Raw genomic sequence first — 14,246 nt, forward strand, 5'->3', positions numbered from 1 at the left:
ATGTCCAGGTTAAACAATTTTCAAATTAATTTTCCATCCAATTGCAGCTTTGTAGTTTCGTTGCTTTAGCTGTCATGCAGTCCGGGGAAGGCAGACTTCCTTAATTTTTACCTTTCCCGTTTTCGACCAAATTTCAAAAATATTTTGTAAATCCCAGTAAGCTTTTCAATCCTACTTACGGGTGTTCAAATTCAGTTCCAAATTTCAGGAAGAAATCGGCGCTCTCCGCTCTTGGCGACGCGGCTTCACTCCACGGGCTGGGTAGCGACTCTCAGCACCGCGCGCACACCCGATGCCGCTCCGGAGCCTTTAAAAAGGCTCTTTTGCAGTAAAGGGGGGCGCAAATGGTGCCCGCCGAGTCTCCTTGCTCACAGGCTTCCGCGCCTGTGATTTTTGAGGGTCCCCGCTTCGCCGTAGCGGTCAGACCCGAACTCGTGGAGCAGTCCTCCTCTGGAGCTCGAAGGGAGGACCGCCATTAAGCGCTGGCGCCGACCGGAAGTCTGTTCCATCACCTTCTTGAGGATGCCCTATCCAGTGCTCCCAACCTTTTTATCGCCGCGGACCGGAAATGTTTGATAATTTTTCCGTGGCCCGCTTGTTTTGATTTAATAATTTTAATTTAATTGTATTTAAACATGCCTTCAAAATAAAATACAGCTACACCAAAAAATGAATATAAAGTGATTTATTTTATTTAACTCACTAGAATGCCAAATCAATGAGAACCCTGAGCTTGTTTCTTTGCAACGAGACGGTTCCATCTGGGGGTAATAGGAGACAATGGCACCCGAAGTGTGTTGCTTATGTCCAGTTTATTCCGTTGTTTTGTTTTGGTTGCTGTCACTGCAGAAAACCCCGCTTCACACAGATAGGTTGTCGGAAATGGCAATAGGGATTTAAGTGCTGTGGTGGCAATCTCAGGGTATTCCGCCATGACTTTAATCCAGAACATCGGCAGAGTTGTTGTCTTGAACGTAGTTTTAAGGCCACTGTCATTTGCAATCTCCAGCAGTTGTTCTTCTTGCATAGACATGCTAGATCCACCTGATTTGTTGGCAAATGGGTCGTGGATCCATTCCTTACCAGTTCGTGGGTCTTTTGTGGTTGGGAAGTAGCGCTCAAACTCTTTTAAAAGCAAAGACAGGTGATCGTGTACCAACTGGCAGAATGAATGTTCAAGCTCAGTCTCGCCTACAATCCCTGCTAATGTCTGAAACATGTCCAAAATGCCTCTGTTCACGCGCCGTCCCCACAACTCCAGTTTGGCTTTAAATGCAGCTACTTTGTCTGACAACTTGAAAACAGTTGTCATTTTCCCCTGAAGGCCCAGATTGAGTTCACTGAGCAGGCTGAATATGTCACACAGGTAAGCCAGTTTTGCAACCCATACCTTGTCACTGAAATGTGCTGCCAGCGGTGACTTCTTTTCTGAGAGAAATATTTGCAATGGCTCTCATAATTCAAATACTCTGGTTAGCGATTTTCCTCTGGATAACCATCTTATTTCTGTGTATAAGACAAGGCATCTGTACTCTGCGTCCATCTCCTCACAAAGCTGCTCAAACAGGCGCGAGTTAAGTGTGTGTGCTTTGATGTGGTTAATAACTTTAACGACATCCATCAATACGCTGTTAAATTCCGCTGACATTTTTCGGCTTGCCAGCATTTCCCTGTGAATGAGACAATGCGTAGATTCACTCTCAGGTGCAACCTCCTTAATCCGAGCAGTTAAACCAGACAGTCGTCCGGTCATGGCAGCAGCTCCATCTGTGCATATGCTGACACAAAAGGACCATTTCAGTTTTTCTGATATATAACCATCCAGTGACTTGAACAGTTCTGATCCTGTGGTGTTGGTTGGCAAAGATAGTGCACATAACAAATCCTCATGCACATCCTCCTGATATAGATATCGCACATAAACAAGTAGTAGTGCCTTGTTGTCGATATCTGTAGATTCGTAAACCTGGAGTGCATACCACGGTGATGTATTAATCCTCTCCAACAATTGTGCCTCAATGTCTTCGGCTATTTCCTCAATGCGCCTAGTCACAGTGCTAGCTGACAAAGGCACATGTGCTATCTTTTCCACAGCAGCCTCTCCTAGAAGTTCACGGCAAATGCCTGTAGTGGAGGGCAAGATCAATTCTTCACCAATAGTAAATGGCTTTTTAGTCTTAGCAATGCGGTTAGCCACCAAATATGATGCTCTCAGTGCATTTTCCTTTATTGATGTGGTGGCCCTCATAAATATCTTCTGTGCTTCGTGCTCCCGTTTTTTTCTTTCAAAATACTCCAGGGGCTTGTCTTTTATGCCAGGGTGCTTGGCGTTTCATTGCCTCATTAGAGAGCTTCTCACCGCAAACTATGCAGAGCGGTTTTGATGCGTGGGAATCATCTGTCCTGCTAAATCCATATTTCAAATAGGACTCATGGTATTGTCTGTTAAAAGTTGCATATTTCTTTGATGTTGAAGGCTCCTCTTCTGTCTGTTCACTGGGCCTTTTTTTCTTCCCAAGGAAACTTTCTAACGATGTCTGTTTCATACTCATTTTTGCTAATTTGTGGGTTAAAGCAGACACAATAACACGTCAGTACACACAAGTACCGGTGAACAGATAGAAGAGCTAGAAGAGTGATACCTTCTCTTTCTCTTCACTCCACTGCTGCTTGCAACCGCTCAGCTCCAGATGTCACCTAAATCCGAATGTAAATCAAAAAACTATCAACGCAAAAATGTGGTCAGTGTTTTAAATATATGGCCAGTGTATCAAAATAACTGTGAAATATATATATAAATCACAAAAGATGACTGCGCCCCCTTTCAATACAGAGATGCCCCAGCATTCCCCCTTTCAATACAGAGATCATCGCGCCATAGTGCTGAGTCTCCTCAATAGCAGAGAACCCCTGCCCCCCCTCCGTGCACTTATGCCTGAACCCGCACAAACACATTTGACCCAGGAGTTGTTGACCTAAATAAGTGCAATAGGGCTGGGTGAATGAGAGGGCATTCTAATAAAACCATTGCTGCTCTTCTTTCCGTTTGATAGTGCTGAGTCCCCCACTCCGTGCACTTACCTCAGCCCTCCCGTGGTGCCTCCTCCTCGGCCAATGGCGTAAGGTTTGCCTTTCGGCCAATCAGGAAGCGGGAGGACCCGCTCCCTGATTGGCCAGGAGGAGTATCAGTGTAACAATAGCGAATTTTCATTCGCTATTGTCACACAATGGGCGGGCTTGAGAGGGCGCAATGCTCTGTGCCTCGGCCGCCCGCCACAGTGAAATGATTTGAAGTTCCTCGGGCGGCCCGGTGCCGATTGATCCACAGACTGGCACCGGTCCGCGGCCCGGGGGTTGGGGAACACTGCCCTATACTACTTTCAGCCACTGTTGAATGATGGGCTGATGAAGATTTTTAGGAATATATAATCAGTACACTTATTAAATTGGTACCTTGGTTCTCAAATTTAATCCGTTCCGGAAGTCTGTTCGAAAACCAAAGCGTACCAAACCAAGGCGTGCTTTCCCATAGAAAGTAATGCACAATGGATTATTCCGTTCCAGACTTTTAAAAACAACCCATAAAACAGCAATTTAACATGAATTTTACTATCTAACGAGACCATTGATCCATAAAATGAAAGCAATAAACAATGTACTGTACTTTGCAGCTTTGATCCATTTCTGCAGTCACACAGTCAATCAATCAATAGCTGAACTGGGTTCCACACAGTCACAAAAATGAAAAAAAAAAAGCCCCCCAAACAAAAATGCAAAATAAATAGCAAAAACAGACAAATCTCAGCGTAGCTCTCAGAATGGAAGTGTGGCACTCAAATCTGAAGTGTAACACTCAAAATGGAGCATGTTCGGCTTCCAAAAAAGGTTGCAAACCGGAACACTTACTGCTGGGTTTGCAGCATTCAGGTTTCAAGTTGTTCGACTACTAAGCCATTCAAGAACCAAGGTACCACTGTATTACTATTAGTATTAACGACAGTAGTAGGTTTTTTTTACCACCTTTCTGCCCACAAGAGCCCCCATGGCAACATCTTACTACAGTCTAAAGATCATTGACCTGATTTTAACTTATTTCCAAATAAGCATGCTTAAAATTGCACCACAAAGGTAGTATTCACATGTGGCATTTAAATCATTTTATTTTTTCCTGCATCTGCCTAGAAATGTCCATTTTATTTAAAAGCAAGTTTTCTTCTTTCTATCCTGCTTCCGCAATATTCACCATCATATGCACAGATGGTGGGAATGGGGCTCAGTGGTCCTTTTAGTATAACATGTGAAAAAAGGGGCTGCATACACTATTCATAGCCATACTTCTTGCAGCGTTTCATCTTCCCGTAAATGGAACAATTTTCATTTTCATTTTCTAAACCCCAGAAAATTAAAACAATTTGTTTACTCGATATCATTTCAATTTTTACTTCCTTTGTCTTCAGTGTGAGATGGGAAAGTTAGCTTCTGATCACTTGCTGTGAAAATTCTTATGGGACAAATTTTCTCAGACAATGTTTAATTCTGACATCTTGGCCAGATTCCAGTCTGGATAATTGCCCTCTGTTTTTTGATTCTCTAAATTGTCCCTAAAGTTTTGGACGGATATATTATTCTTGTTTGCATCTGTCCTGAACTGAAATGTCCCCCACATTGCATTCTTAAACGGTTGCTACTCACCATCCCAGAGGTGGTTTACTTCAGCGATGGGTGAAGTTAATACTGTCTGCCTGTCTCTGAAATAAATCAATAAATTCTGCAATGTGCATTGTGCTCCTTTGGGCTGAATAGGTTCTTTAAAAAGATATAATATCCTGTTCTTAAAATGTAAAAACGGAAGGAAAGAGGACCATGGGGCCACTTCCAGGGGAAAGCTGTAATACGAGCACACAAGTGTAGTAGCATTACATTTCCAGGGGGGTGTATAGTTCAATGTACTTTCTTAAAGCTTTCCCCTTCTATAGACAGTGAAGTGGGGGAACTGGAAACCTTCCTTCCTTCCTAACCTTTTTACAAAGAAGCCTACAACATCAGTGCCTCTGGATATTTTGGATCCCTTTTGCATAATACTCCAGGGTGGCTGATCTTTGGAAATTGTGGACCCACTCCATTTAAATGCAGCACTCTTGAGATTCCTTACGCTCAATAGAGCTCTATCCCGCTGGTTAGGAGGAACAGGAGGTCTGTGGCGTTCTCCCCAATCCAAGTGGTTTCCTACACACTTGAAACCCTGTGTGCCTTTTCTGACTTTAAAAGCATCCTTGGACTAATGTACAATTACTGTAATATCTAGTTTGGCTCAAAGACACTTGGTTTCTTGTTTCTTGTTTCCAGATTCGGTACCACAGAAATCATAACATGTAAATAATTGATCGGATCAGCTTTCATTTCCCCCCTGGCCTAATAACTTGGTTTCCAATGAAATGTGGACCACTATGAATAAACTATGCATGGATATTATATTTTTGATTTGGACCATGTCAGTTAAGATGTGGTTAGAAGGTTGCAGATTCTTTTAAATCATTTCCTGCTACAGGGATTCAGTTTGCAAAGTGAGGATTTTTTACGGGGTTGGGTCAAGAGAGGGGCCAAAGGGGCTAGTAGAAGTTGGATTCCTGCCCTGACTTCCCTGGCAGCCAGTCTAGGGTTGGGGGTCATTCCTCAATACAGTGGGCTTGGGGATGTGGAGGGGGGGAGGGGAGAATACTCCCAAATTGGGCAGATAAATTTTCCTAGTGGGGCTCCTGCTCATTGAAGGTGTCTCTGTCTGATTTTTTTAAACCCCCACTTTCACCTCAGCCCCCTGCATCACAGTGACCTCCTAACCATCAGTGAAAGGTTTTTGGCTGATGGGTGAAAAGGTTCCTAAAGGGAAGAGTGGACTTCCACTAGTTCCATCCTTTGGGCTTTTCTCTGGATCCAGCCCATGGTTTCTCTGTTAATACTCGCCATATTACCTGTCATATTTAGAGATAAACATCCAATACATTCTTATTACATTAACGTGCATTTTTATAGGCTTTGAATTCCAGCCTTCCATAATTTTATTAAGCTCTTCTAAGGTGTTATCCCCATTGTGTATTATAAACAGGTAGTTTTAAATAGTATTTTCTGAGGATTGATTTGAAGAATGAAATCAACCCAAGTCCTCTTCTTCTGCTTCTGGGTGACACAAAACAGACAATCCAGCCACCTGCTTTGCTATTTTACAAATCTTCGGACATCTTTTAGTTCCAAGCTTTTGAGCTATCATTCACACAACATTTGCAGAGTTTAGCAACAACTACCTGATGGTGAGAGGTAGCAATCAACAAATAAAATGGTACATGCCTCACATTTTGTATCTTTGGGGTTGGAAATATATAGACCACGGTTTCCCAAACTTGGGTCTTGAGCTGTTTTTGGACTATAATTCCCATCATTCCTGACCACTGGTCCTGCTAGCTAGGGATGATGGGAGTTGTAGTCCAGAAACAGCTTGAGACCTGATTTTGGGAAACCCTGATCTAGAGTGCAAATCTGCCATTGGGCAGACACGAAGATGTTGGTGGAAGTTTCTGTTCACCCCTTGCTTTATGTTGCCTCCTCTAAAGATTTTGACAAGTTAAGTGAAGAAATGAAAGATGGTCTTGGGCACCTTGCAAGGACTCTGCAGTTGTATCTGAAAGTGGAGATCCAAGAAGCTTCTCAGCTGCCACCTGCTCTAGATATTCTTCAGACCTTCGCAAAAGTAAGTGTTAAAACTGGATTCCTGGCAGTTCTATCATTTCCCACGTCCTTAATTTTTGTGTTTCATGCAAAACCATAATATATTGCCATATGTCAGCATGAACAGTAAATGTTATGTTCCACTTTGGTAATTAAACAAATTCTGTGCCTGGGAGCAGTATCATTTACTTTATATATATATATAATTGAATTCTTTGTTTTTAATTTAAGCAGCAAAGAATGGGCATATTAAAAGTGAGAACGATGATAGCATAAAATGCTGATATTGAAAAATGACTTGGAACGATTAGAGACAAATTCTATCCACCATAAGGTGTTGCTTTCTGGAAAAATGATCTTATGGTTTATGCTTTGCATTTTTCTTTTGAAATCTGTATATTTCTGCCGAATAAAATCTGTTTGGCAGATACATTTATATTTTGTGTTTTTTCTCATGTTGATATATGATGATGTGTTCCACAATATATCGGTGAATTCCAGAATTAGCTACGTCTGGCCATTTCCCCCCTTGATAAACCATCTGACACATATTTATTATAGGGAAACACTACTATCCTTGCTGTTGCCCACTTTTGGCCTTAGTTGAAGAGATGGCTTCCTAGAATAGTTTGGGGATCTTTTTTATAATAGCCATTCATTTTTCGTTCTTCGGGCCAACTGCGCTGCAGAAGTTTCCTGGTGTGGTTGGCCTCTTAAAGCATTACTGATTAGCCTTTTTGAATAGCCCTTCTTTGGCGGGAAATTTCCTGAGATCTGGCCCGTGGGGAATTTCCCACAGCTCTTGGGAAGTCCATGTGGCCAGGCAGCAGAAACTGAAGCAGGAGCACGAGGGTCCACAACCGTAGCCCCCCTGGGGAGTGATGAGCAGCTATTTCAGAGTATCTATTTATATCTGGTTACTGGATATACGGTAATCAAATCAAAATTGACAGTATGCTCTAAAATGGGCAATTGGTTAATTTTTTAATGAGTTTTTTAAAGAGTAACTTTTACTAACAAATTCTCAAACTACTGCTAATTTTATAATTCTCATTATTTTGCAACAATGGATAAGTTGAAATAAGTAGGAACACTGCCATCTAATTTATTAGATTTTTTTCAGTGTTTTAAGAAAATTCTAACTATTTCAGTGATGGCTCAGAGTTTAGTAACACTGCTATTACATATTCCTGGCTTCTTGTTTTTTCAGTCTATATATTGCAGTCTGTATTTGAGAGTGTAAAGCGGATACGTATTATTTAATCCTGAAATATTAATGTCCTGGGATTTAGTAGTTACATAATCATAATAAAACTGATGGAATGAGGTGTGAGTCATATTTCATCCACAAAAGTCGTGGGAGGAATTCAACATTCAGCTATGTTCCATGTACCGTCAGTGCAAGCATTTCAGCTTGTCAGATGAAACAGTCTCTCCCCACCCACCGTCATTATAGCAGGAGATATATATGTGGAAGAAGGGCCTATGTATTTCAGGGGCATTGTTTTGTGGGGTGCAGTGTATGGGTGAAACATTATGCCCAAGTATATCACTTTATTATTCCCCATTGGAATGAATGAGAAAATGTAAAGAGGTGTGTTCCTTTAGAGTTTGGCTTAAACTGCTCCTAGTGACAAATGGTCAGTTTTCCCCTCCAACCCCACTCCAAATATTTCCTGCCTTACAGATTACTCTATACTTTAGAACTCAGTGGGATCCACTGAGAACTGTGCTAACTATTTGCATAGCTTCACCCTCAATTCAATTTCTGGGTGTAAAAGAAAGATGGAAACAGCTTTTATATATACAGTGGTACCTTGGTTCTTGAACTTAATCTGTTCTGGGAGTCTGTTCGACTCCCGAAACCATTCGAAAACCAAGGCACAGCTTCTGTTTGGCTGCAGGAGCTTCCTGCACTCAAGCGGAAGCTGCATCGGATGTTCGGCTTCCGAAAAGTGTTTGCAAACTGGAACACTTACTTTCGGGTTTGCAGCGTTCGGGAGCCGATTTGTTTTGCAACTGAGCCGTTTGGGAATCAAGGTTTGACTCTAATTTGATGTGTCTAGGTTGTCACTTGTTGAACTGCATCTGTTGTGTTTTAACTATTTTCCAGATTATTTTCTTGCTATTTAAACACTGAGTTGATATAATTTTATTAAGCATAATATGCTGATTTGTGTGTAGCTATGGAAGTCAACCTTAATGAATTTCATTTTTCCGCTTTGCCGAAAAACTAAATGCAATGAAGATAGTCTTTTCAAAAGAAGTATGCAATGTGTAGGACATCAAGCAGGTCTTACTATACTTCGCAAAATTACTTTTAATCGATTTTCTGCCATTTTTTTTCATTTATGTGTCCAGTGTCCACTATTTGAATTTTTAATTTTGCTGTTTCTGTGTTGTAACTTATATGCTGTTCCTTTAAGGGGAATAGCTTGGGAGTGACCAGGGAGAGGCCTATGGAGACATCTTTTTCTGAGTATTATAAAAAGTGATGGCAGCTGGGTTTTCCTGCTCTTTTCTTCCTTTTATATTCAGCTTGTTAAAGCAGAATTTAGTTGGTTGTAAGCAAAGGAAAAGAAATCTTTGTTACAGAAGTCAAGCTTACAGGAACCATCAGTCCTGTTAGGAAGATTTAGACTGTTGCAGTACTGTATCGTGTATTTACTATACTATGTTTAATATACTGACCTTCTGCTTTTTATATGAATGACATGGAGGTTTAAGGCTCATTATGTCATAGAGAGCAATTTATTAACTTTTGAATGAACAAAAACAAGGAAGACTATCTGTGAGAGAAGTGAAATCCCATGTAGCATTTAAAAGACATGTTGTGAGTTTTACGTGGCGCTAGATGGACTCATGGTTTTTTATTAAAGTAGTACTGCCAGTATATTATATCCTGTTGTAAGATTGTTTTTCTGACTTTGCAACACATTCTTTTCAAGTTCACTGGATGCTTCCTGTAAGCCTAGCCTCCATTTTTTCCTTTCTGATCAATCAGAAATTGTAGAAAGCTACAGTTGAAGGTCAGTCATAATCTGTTTGATGCTGTAACATCAAGAATAAGAATGAAGAGACAAGAAGTCAGAAAAACAAGCAAACCTTCACTGAGGTGACTAATTCCTGACATTTTCTAGAAAGAGATTCTAATGAAACTAGCTTAAAAAAAGTAAAAATTGGCTCCTTAATTTGCCCCTGTGCTCAAGAGAGTTTTGATCAGATATGACCAGAGGCTAAAATCAGTTTTGGAAAATATATTTGAAACACATCTACAGAAGGTCAGTGAATGCATTTCAGTTTATGAATATCAAAGAGAAAGCAAAGGCACATTGTACACAAATCAATGTTGTGGAATGGAAAATACAAGGAGCAGTGTATGCAGGTGAAATAAAACACAATGATTAAATGGAAAAGCAAAACAGAATACGAATATGCAATCTTTTTAAAATCATCTTTATTATTAATTAACATACACTACACACAATTGAACACAAAAAACCAAAACACAAGCACTAAGTTGCTTCTTGGGGCTTTCACCTTTACCATGCATGAGTTAATAGTACTTTCTTATCTTTTCTTTGTGCCCTTGTTATCCACATCCTAAATTATTACAAGTCTAGCTCAGTTTTATTGTTAAAACAACAAGGTCATCACAGAGCTCAGAAATAAACTAATTTCAGGCCACAGTAATAAAGCCTTTTTAAGAATAGGTGGTCAGCACAACAATTTTTGTTTGCACACGGGAATTCCCCTCCCTGACCTCTGCGCATAGCCCCCCTCCCCCCCAAAAATCTTCTCTGGTGGGTTGAGGGGAAGTTCTGATACATAGCCAGAAGTTAGTGATAGGGCTGTATCATCAGTGATTCAGTTCACATTTAAAGGCAAACTTCACTAAGAAAGAATACGTGAACTGAAATACAGCTGTCATAATTCACTCTTCTCAAAAAAAAATGCAATGCAGTTCTCCAGCCGAGTAATGTGTACTAAAATGCACAAATTTGGGTAAAGTGTACATAAAAATGCATTTATTAGTGAAAATAACATAAAATAATGCTTTGCACTAAGGGAAATGTCTGTATTAGGCACATTTGCATACAAACATGTATAGTCACACAAATGCTGATGAATTTTCATGATGACTTTTTAAAATTGCAAATTGATTTGAAAATATTTTTGGATGAATTAGAAACCGAAATTGACAGATTTGCCCATCCCTGATGATCAGTCTCCAGTAATTGTACTAAAAGATGGATGTAATTCAAGAACCAAATCATTCATGTGCAAATGAAATAAAAAGGGGTTAAGAAACTGACTAGTTTCACACCTTTAGTTGTAGGAATTATTTCAGATGGCCTTAAAGTAAATCTATGTCAATTGGTACTTGTGCTCCACAACCAATTTATCATGATTGATCCTATTGAAGGCTGCTGTAAGGTAGACTAATGCCACAAAGTAGACTTTTAGCATATTTGCTAAGCCAGTAATTAAGAACAAAGCATTGATCTATTTTCCCACAAGATGATATCCCTTCTTCTAATCATGTACCTAATTTTGACCCGATATCTTACAGGCTTTTTGGGTGATAATGACTAGGATCCAATTTGTTCTTATATATCATTAAGATAATGCTCACCCTCCAGTCTGTGGGCTTTGTACCGTATTATTTATATAGGCAACAATGCATGTTTGCTGTAGAGTTTCAACATGACAGTAAGTTGTGCTTAAACCAGGTATGTACAGTCCAATTCTTTAAACATGATATTACATGAGCTCACCTACATGCAGCTATGTGAGTGTTAGTGGTATGGATGCAACCCCATAGAAATCACTGTGTTCCAACATGTGATGATTTTACCATCTGAAATGTTCTATGTGAGTGGAGTCTGCCAAGTGGAGTGGATCTGTCCCAAGTCAGTGCTTCAACCGTTGTGTCTGTGAATGTGTGTATCTGGATTGTGATGCAGATGTTAGTTTCCCACTATTTCCCAAAGTTATAAGATGTCGCCGAAGGTTTGATTGGAATTGGCCAATTGATGGCAGACATTCTGTATGATTTCTAGACATTTTTAAAAATATAAGCCTATGAGCCTCTGCATTCATAGTTTACGATTTTAGATATTGGACTATGGAATTAGTAGCTGAAGTAAGTCAGCTGGCATGTGGGAGCTCTTAGGGAGTAATCTTAGGCACATGAAGCTGGCGTAAATCAAGCTGGTGTAAGTTGGTGTAAGAAAGTCCTAGTCATCAGAGGACTGCTGCTGCTCTGCTTAGTGTGGCAGAGGGAAAACAAGTCTTTAAAGCCTTTAAAATTGTGCTCTATGCCATGGACTGCAAGAAGATCAAACCTCTCCATTCTTAAGGAAATCAGCCCTGAGTGTTCACTGGAAGGACAGATCCTGAAGCTGAGGCTCCAATACTTTGGCCACCTCATGAGAAGAGAAGACTCCCTGGAAAAGACCCTGATGTTGGGAAAGATTGAGGGCACAAGGAGAAGGGGATGACAGAGGACAAGATGGTTGGATAGTGTTCTCGAAGCTACCAGCATGAGTTTGACTAAACTGCGGGAGACAGTGGAAGACAGGAGTGCCTGGCGTGCTCTGGTCCATGGGGTCACGAAGAGTCGGACACGACTAAACGACTAAACAACAACAACATGCCAGGTTGCCAGGTCACATAACCAAGCTGCACAGGCTCAATTTGTTTATGGATCCACAGGGAAGCCCTTCCTCCCCAATCGAAATAGGTTGGTGGCTGTTATTAGTTATGGGTTTTGGAGAGAAGACCAGCTGGCCAAGATTCACTTGAGATATATTAAAACTTCACATCAAAATGTTTTAGGGAGTTACAAGCATGTGGGGTCGTCCGTAGCAGTCTCTAGTTCATGACATACATCTATAGATAGTTAGAATGTCCTGGTAGGAGTCAACTGTCCTTCAAGAAGTATTTGTCAAGCTCTCCTTGAAGCAAGAACTGACAGACATCTAGGCCATTGCTTTCAGTATTGTTACCAGTGATGCATAGAAACCTGTGGTAGCAACCATGCATTATGCAAATAGTAGCTTAGATATTCCTGTGTCAGTATAAGCCAGGCAAAAAGAGATCGCAATCAGTTCCCTTCTGTCTTATTTAGCTCCTGTAATGTCCACAATATTCTGAAAGGCTTTTATCTTTATTTAAAATGTCAACTTGTAATAATTAATAAAAGATGCAATCAAATTTCCATTTAGCAACAGTTTAAAATGACTTAATTATCTTAAGACCGCTCTCTTTTCATTACCATTCCGAGCACACAGAGTTCTGTTGTTGTTTTTTTAATTTGCAGACTTACAGAGATGAGCTATAAAGAGTTAGCTAAAACTTGTTTAACCAGGCTTAGGAAAACAGATGGAAGTTTGCATGGAATTAGTACTCAATTCTGGGCTCAAGGTCCCTTCCCATTTATCAATTTGCTGTGCCAACAAAAAAGAGTTTCATTTTTTTCATTTGTTGTGCATTGCATCTCTCACAGCTACCTACTATTCTGTTTCATGGATATCAGTATGCAATATTTGAACATTGCAGTTATTCCCTTGATAATACAATTATGTATTTTGCGGTTTTCACAAGAGTTACAACCCTGTATTGGTTGATGATTGTATGAGATATTGCCATTGCAGGATTTGCTTTCTTCAGTCTCTGGGTTGTATCTGATTAAATCATGCTCAGAGTATATGCCCATTGAAATCAACGGACTTAAGTTAGTGAAGTCCATTATTTTTGCGGGTCTACGCTTCGTATGACTTACAGAGCAATCCCCCCATTATGCCAGGCTATTGCAGGGGGTTGTACTGAGCAAAGGTGTTCCTCTGCACAGCTCTACAAGTATCTACAGGAATAGCCAACTGCACAAATATAAGGTGGGCGGACACTTGGCTTGCCAGTACTGCATGTGAAAAGAATCTAGGGGTCTTAGTAAACCACAAGCTTAACATGAGTCAACAGTGTGATGCAGCAGAACTAAATTGTTGTTGTTGTTTGGTTTAATAATAAGGATAATAATAATAATAATAAAGCTAATGCTAGGCTGCATCAGCAGAGGTATACTGTCCCCATCAAAGAAAGTAATAATACCACACTATTCTGCCTTGGTCAGACCACACCTGGAGTACTATGTCCAGGTCTGAGTGCCACAATACAATTGGACATAATTTGGAATTACGATGGTGGATTGAACCTGCATTGATTTTAAGCAAGATGTAAGATATCTGAACCAGAATTTGCATATTGGTTCCTGAAACCAAGGAGCAGGATTTTGTCCATGTTTGGATACAACTGGATGCAATTTGGAATCAACACTGAACCTTTCAAAACCATTGATTTCAAAAGTGCACCTTTTTCTGTTTATTAGAATGACTGAGCAAAGCCAGACTTTTACCACTAATGCTATGATTAAACAGAAGCAATAGTAGGCCCTGCTCATGGATAAACTCTCAGACTATTATACCACCTGTGTAGGAATAACATTGTCACCTCGAAATTACTAC

At 40.3% G+C, this 14,246-nt stretch overlaps 1 protein-coding gene across 9 annotated transcripts in view; it reads left to right on the plus strand.

Annotated features, from left to right (window-relative positions):
• SMYD3 (SET and MYND domain containing 3) overlaps nucleotides 1–14,246 on the plus strand; it is a gene marked incomplete at its 5' end in the record, with an annotated part of 352,491 nt that overhangs the window by 50,827 nt on the left and 287,418 nt on the right. For all 9 annotated transcript variants that reach the window (XR_013836949.1, XR_013836950.1, XR_013836951.1 and 6 more), the window contains one exon: nucleotides 6,606–6,742. Coding sequence is in view for 5 of the 9 variants with exons in the window: in XM_079969531.1 (XP_079825657.1) it covers nucleotides 6,606–6,742 (137 nt within the window). The remainder of the gene's footprint in view (nucleotides 1–6,605; nucleotides 6,743–14,246) is intronic.

The sequence above is a fragment of the Podarcis cretensis genome, assembly GCF_951804945.1.
Source record: "Podarcis cretensis genome assembly, chromosome: 3".
Taxonomy (NCBI): Eukaryota; Metazoa; Chordata; class Lepidosauria; order Squamata; family Lacertidae; genus Podarcis; species Podarcis cretensis.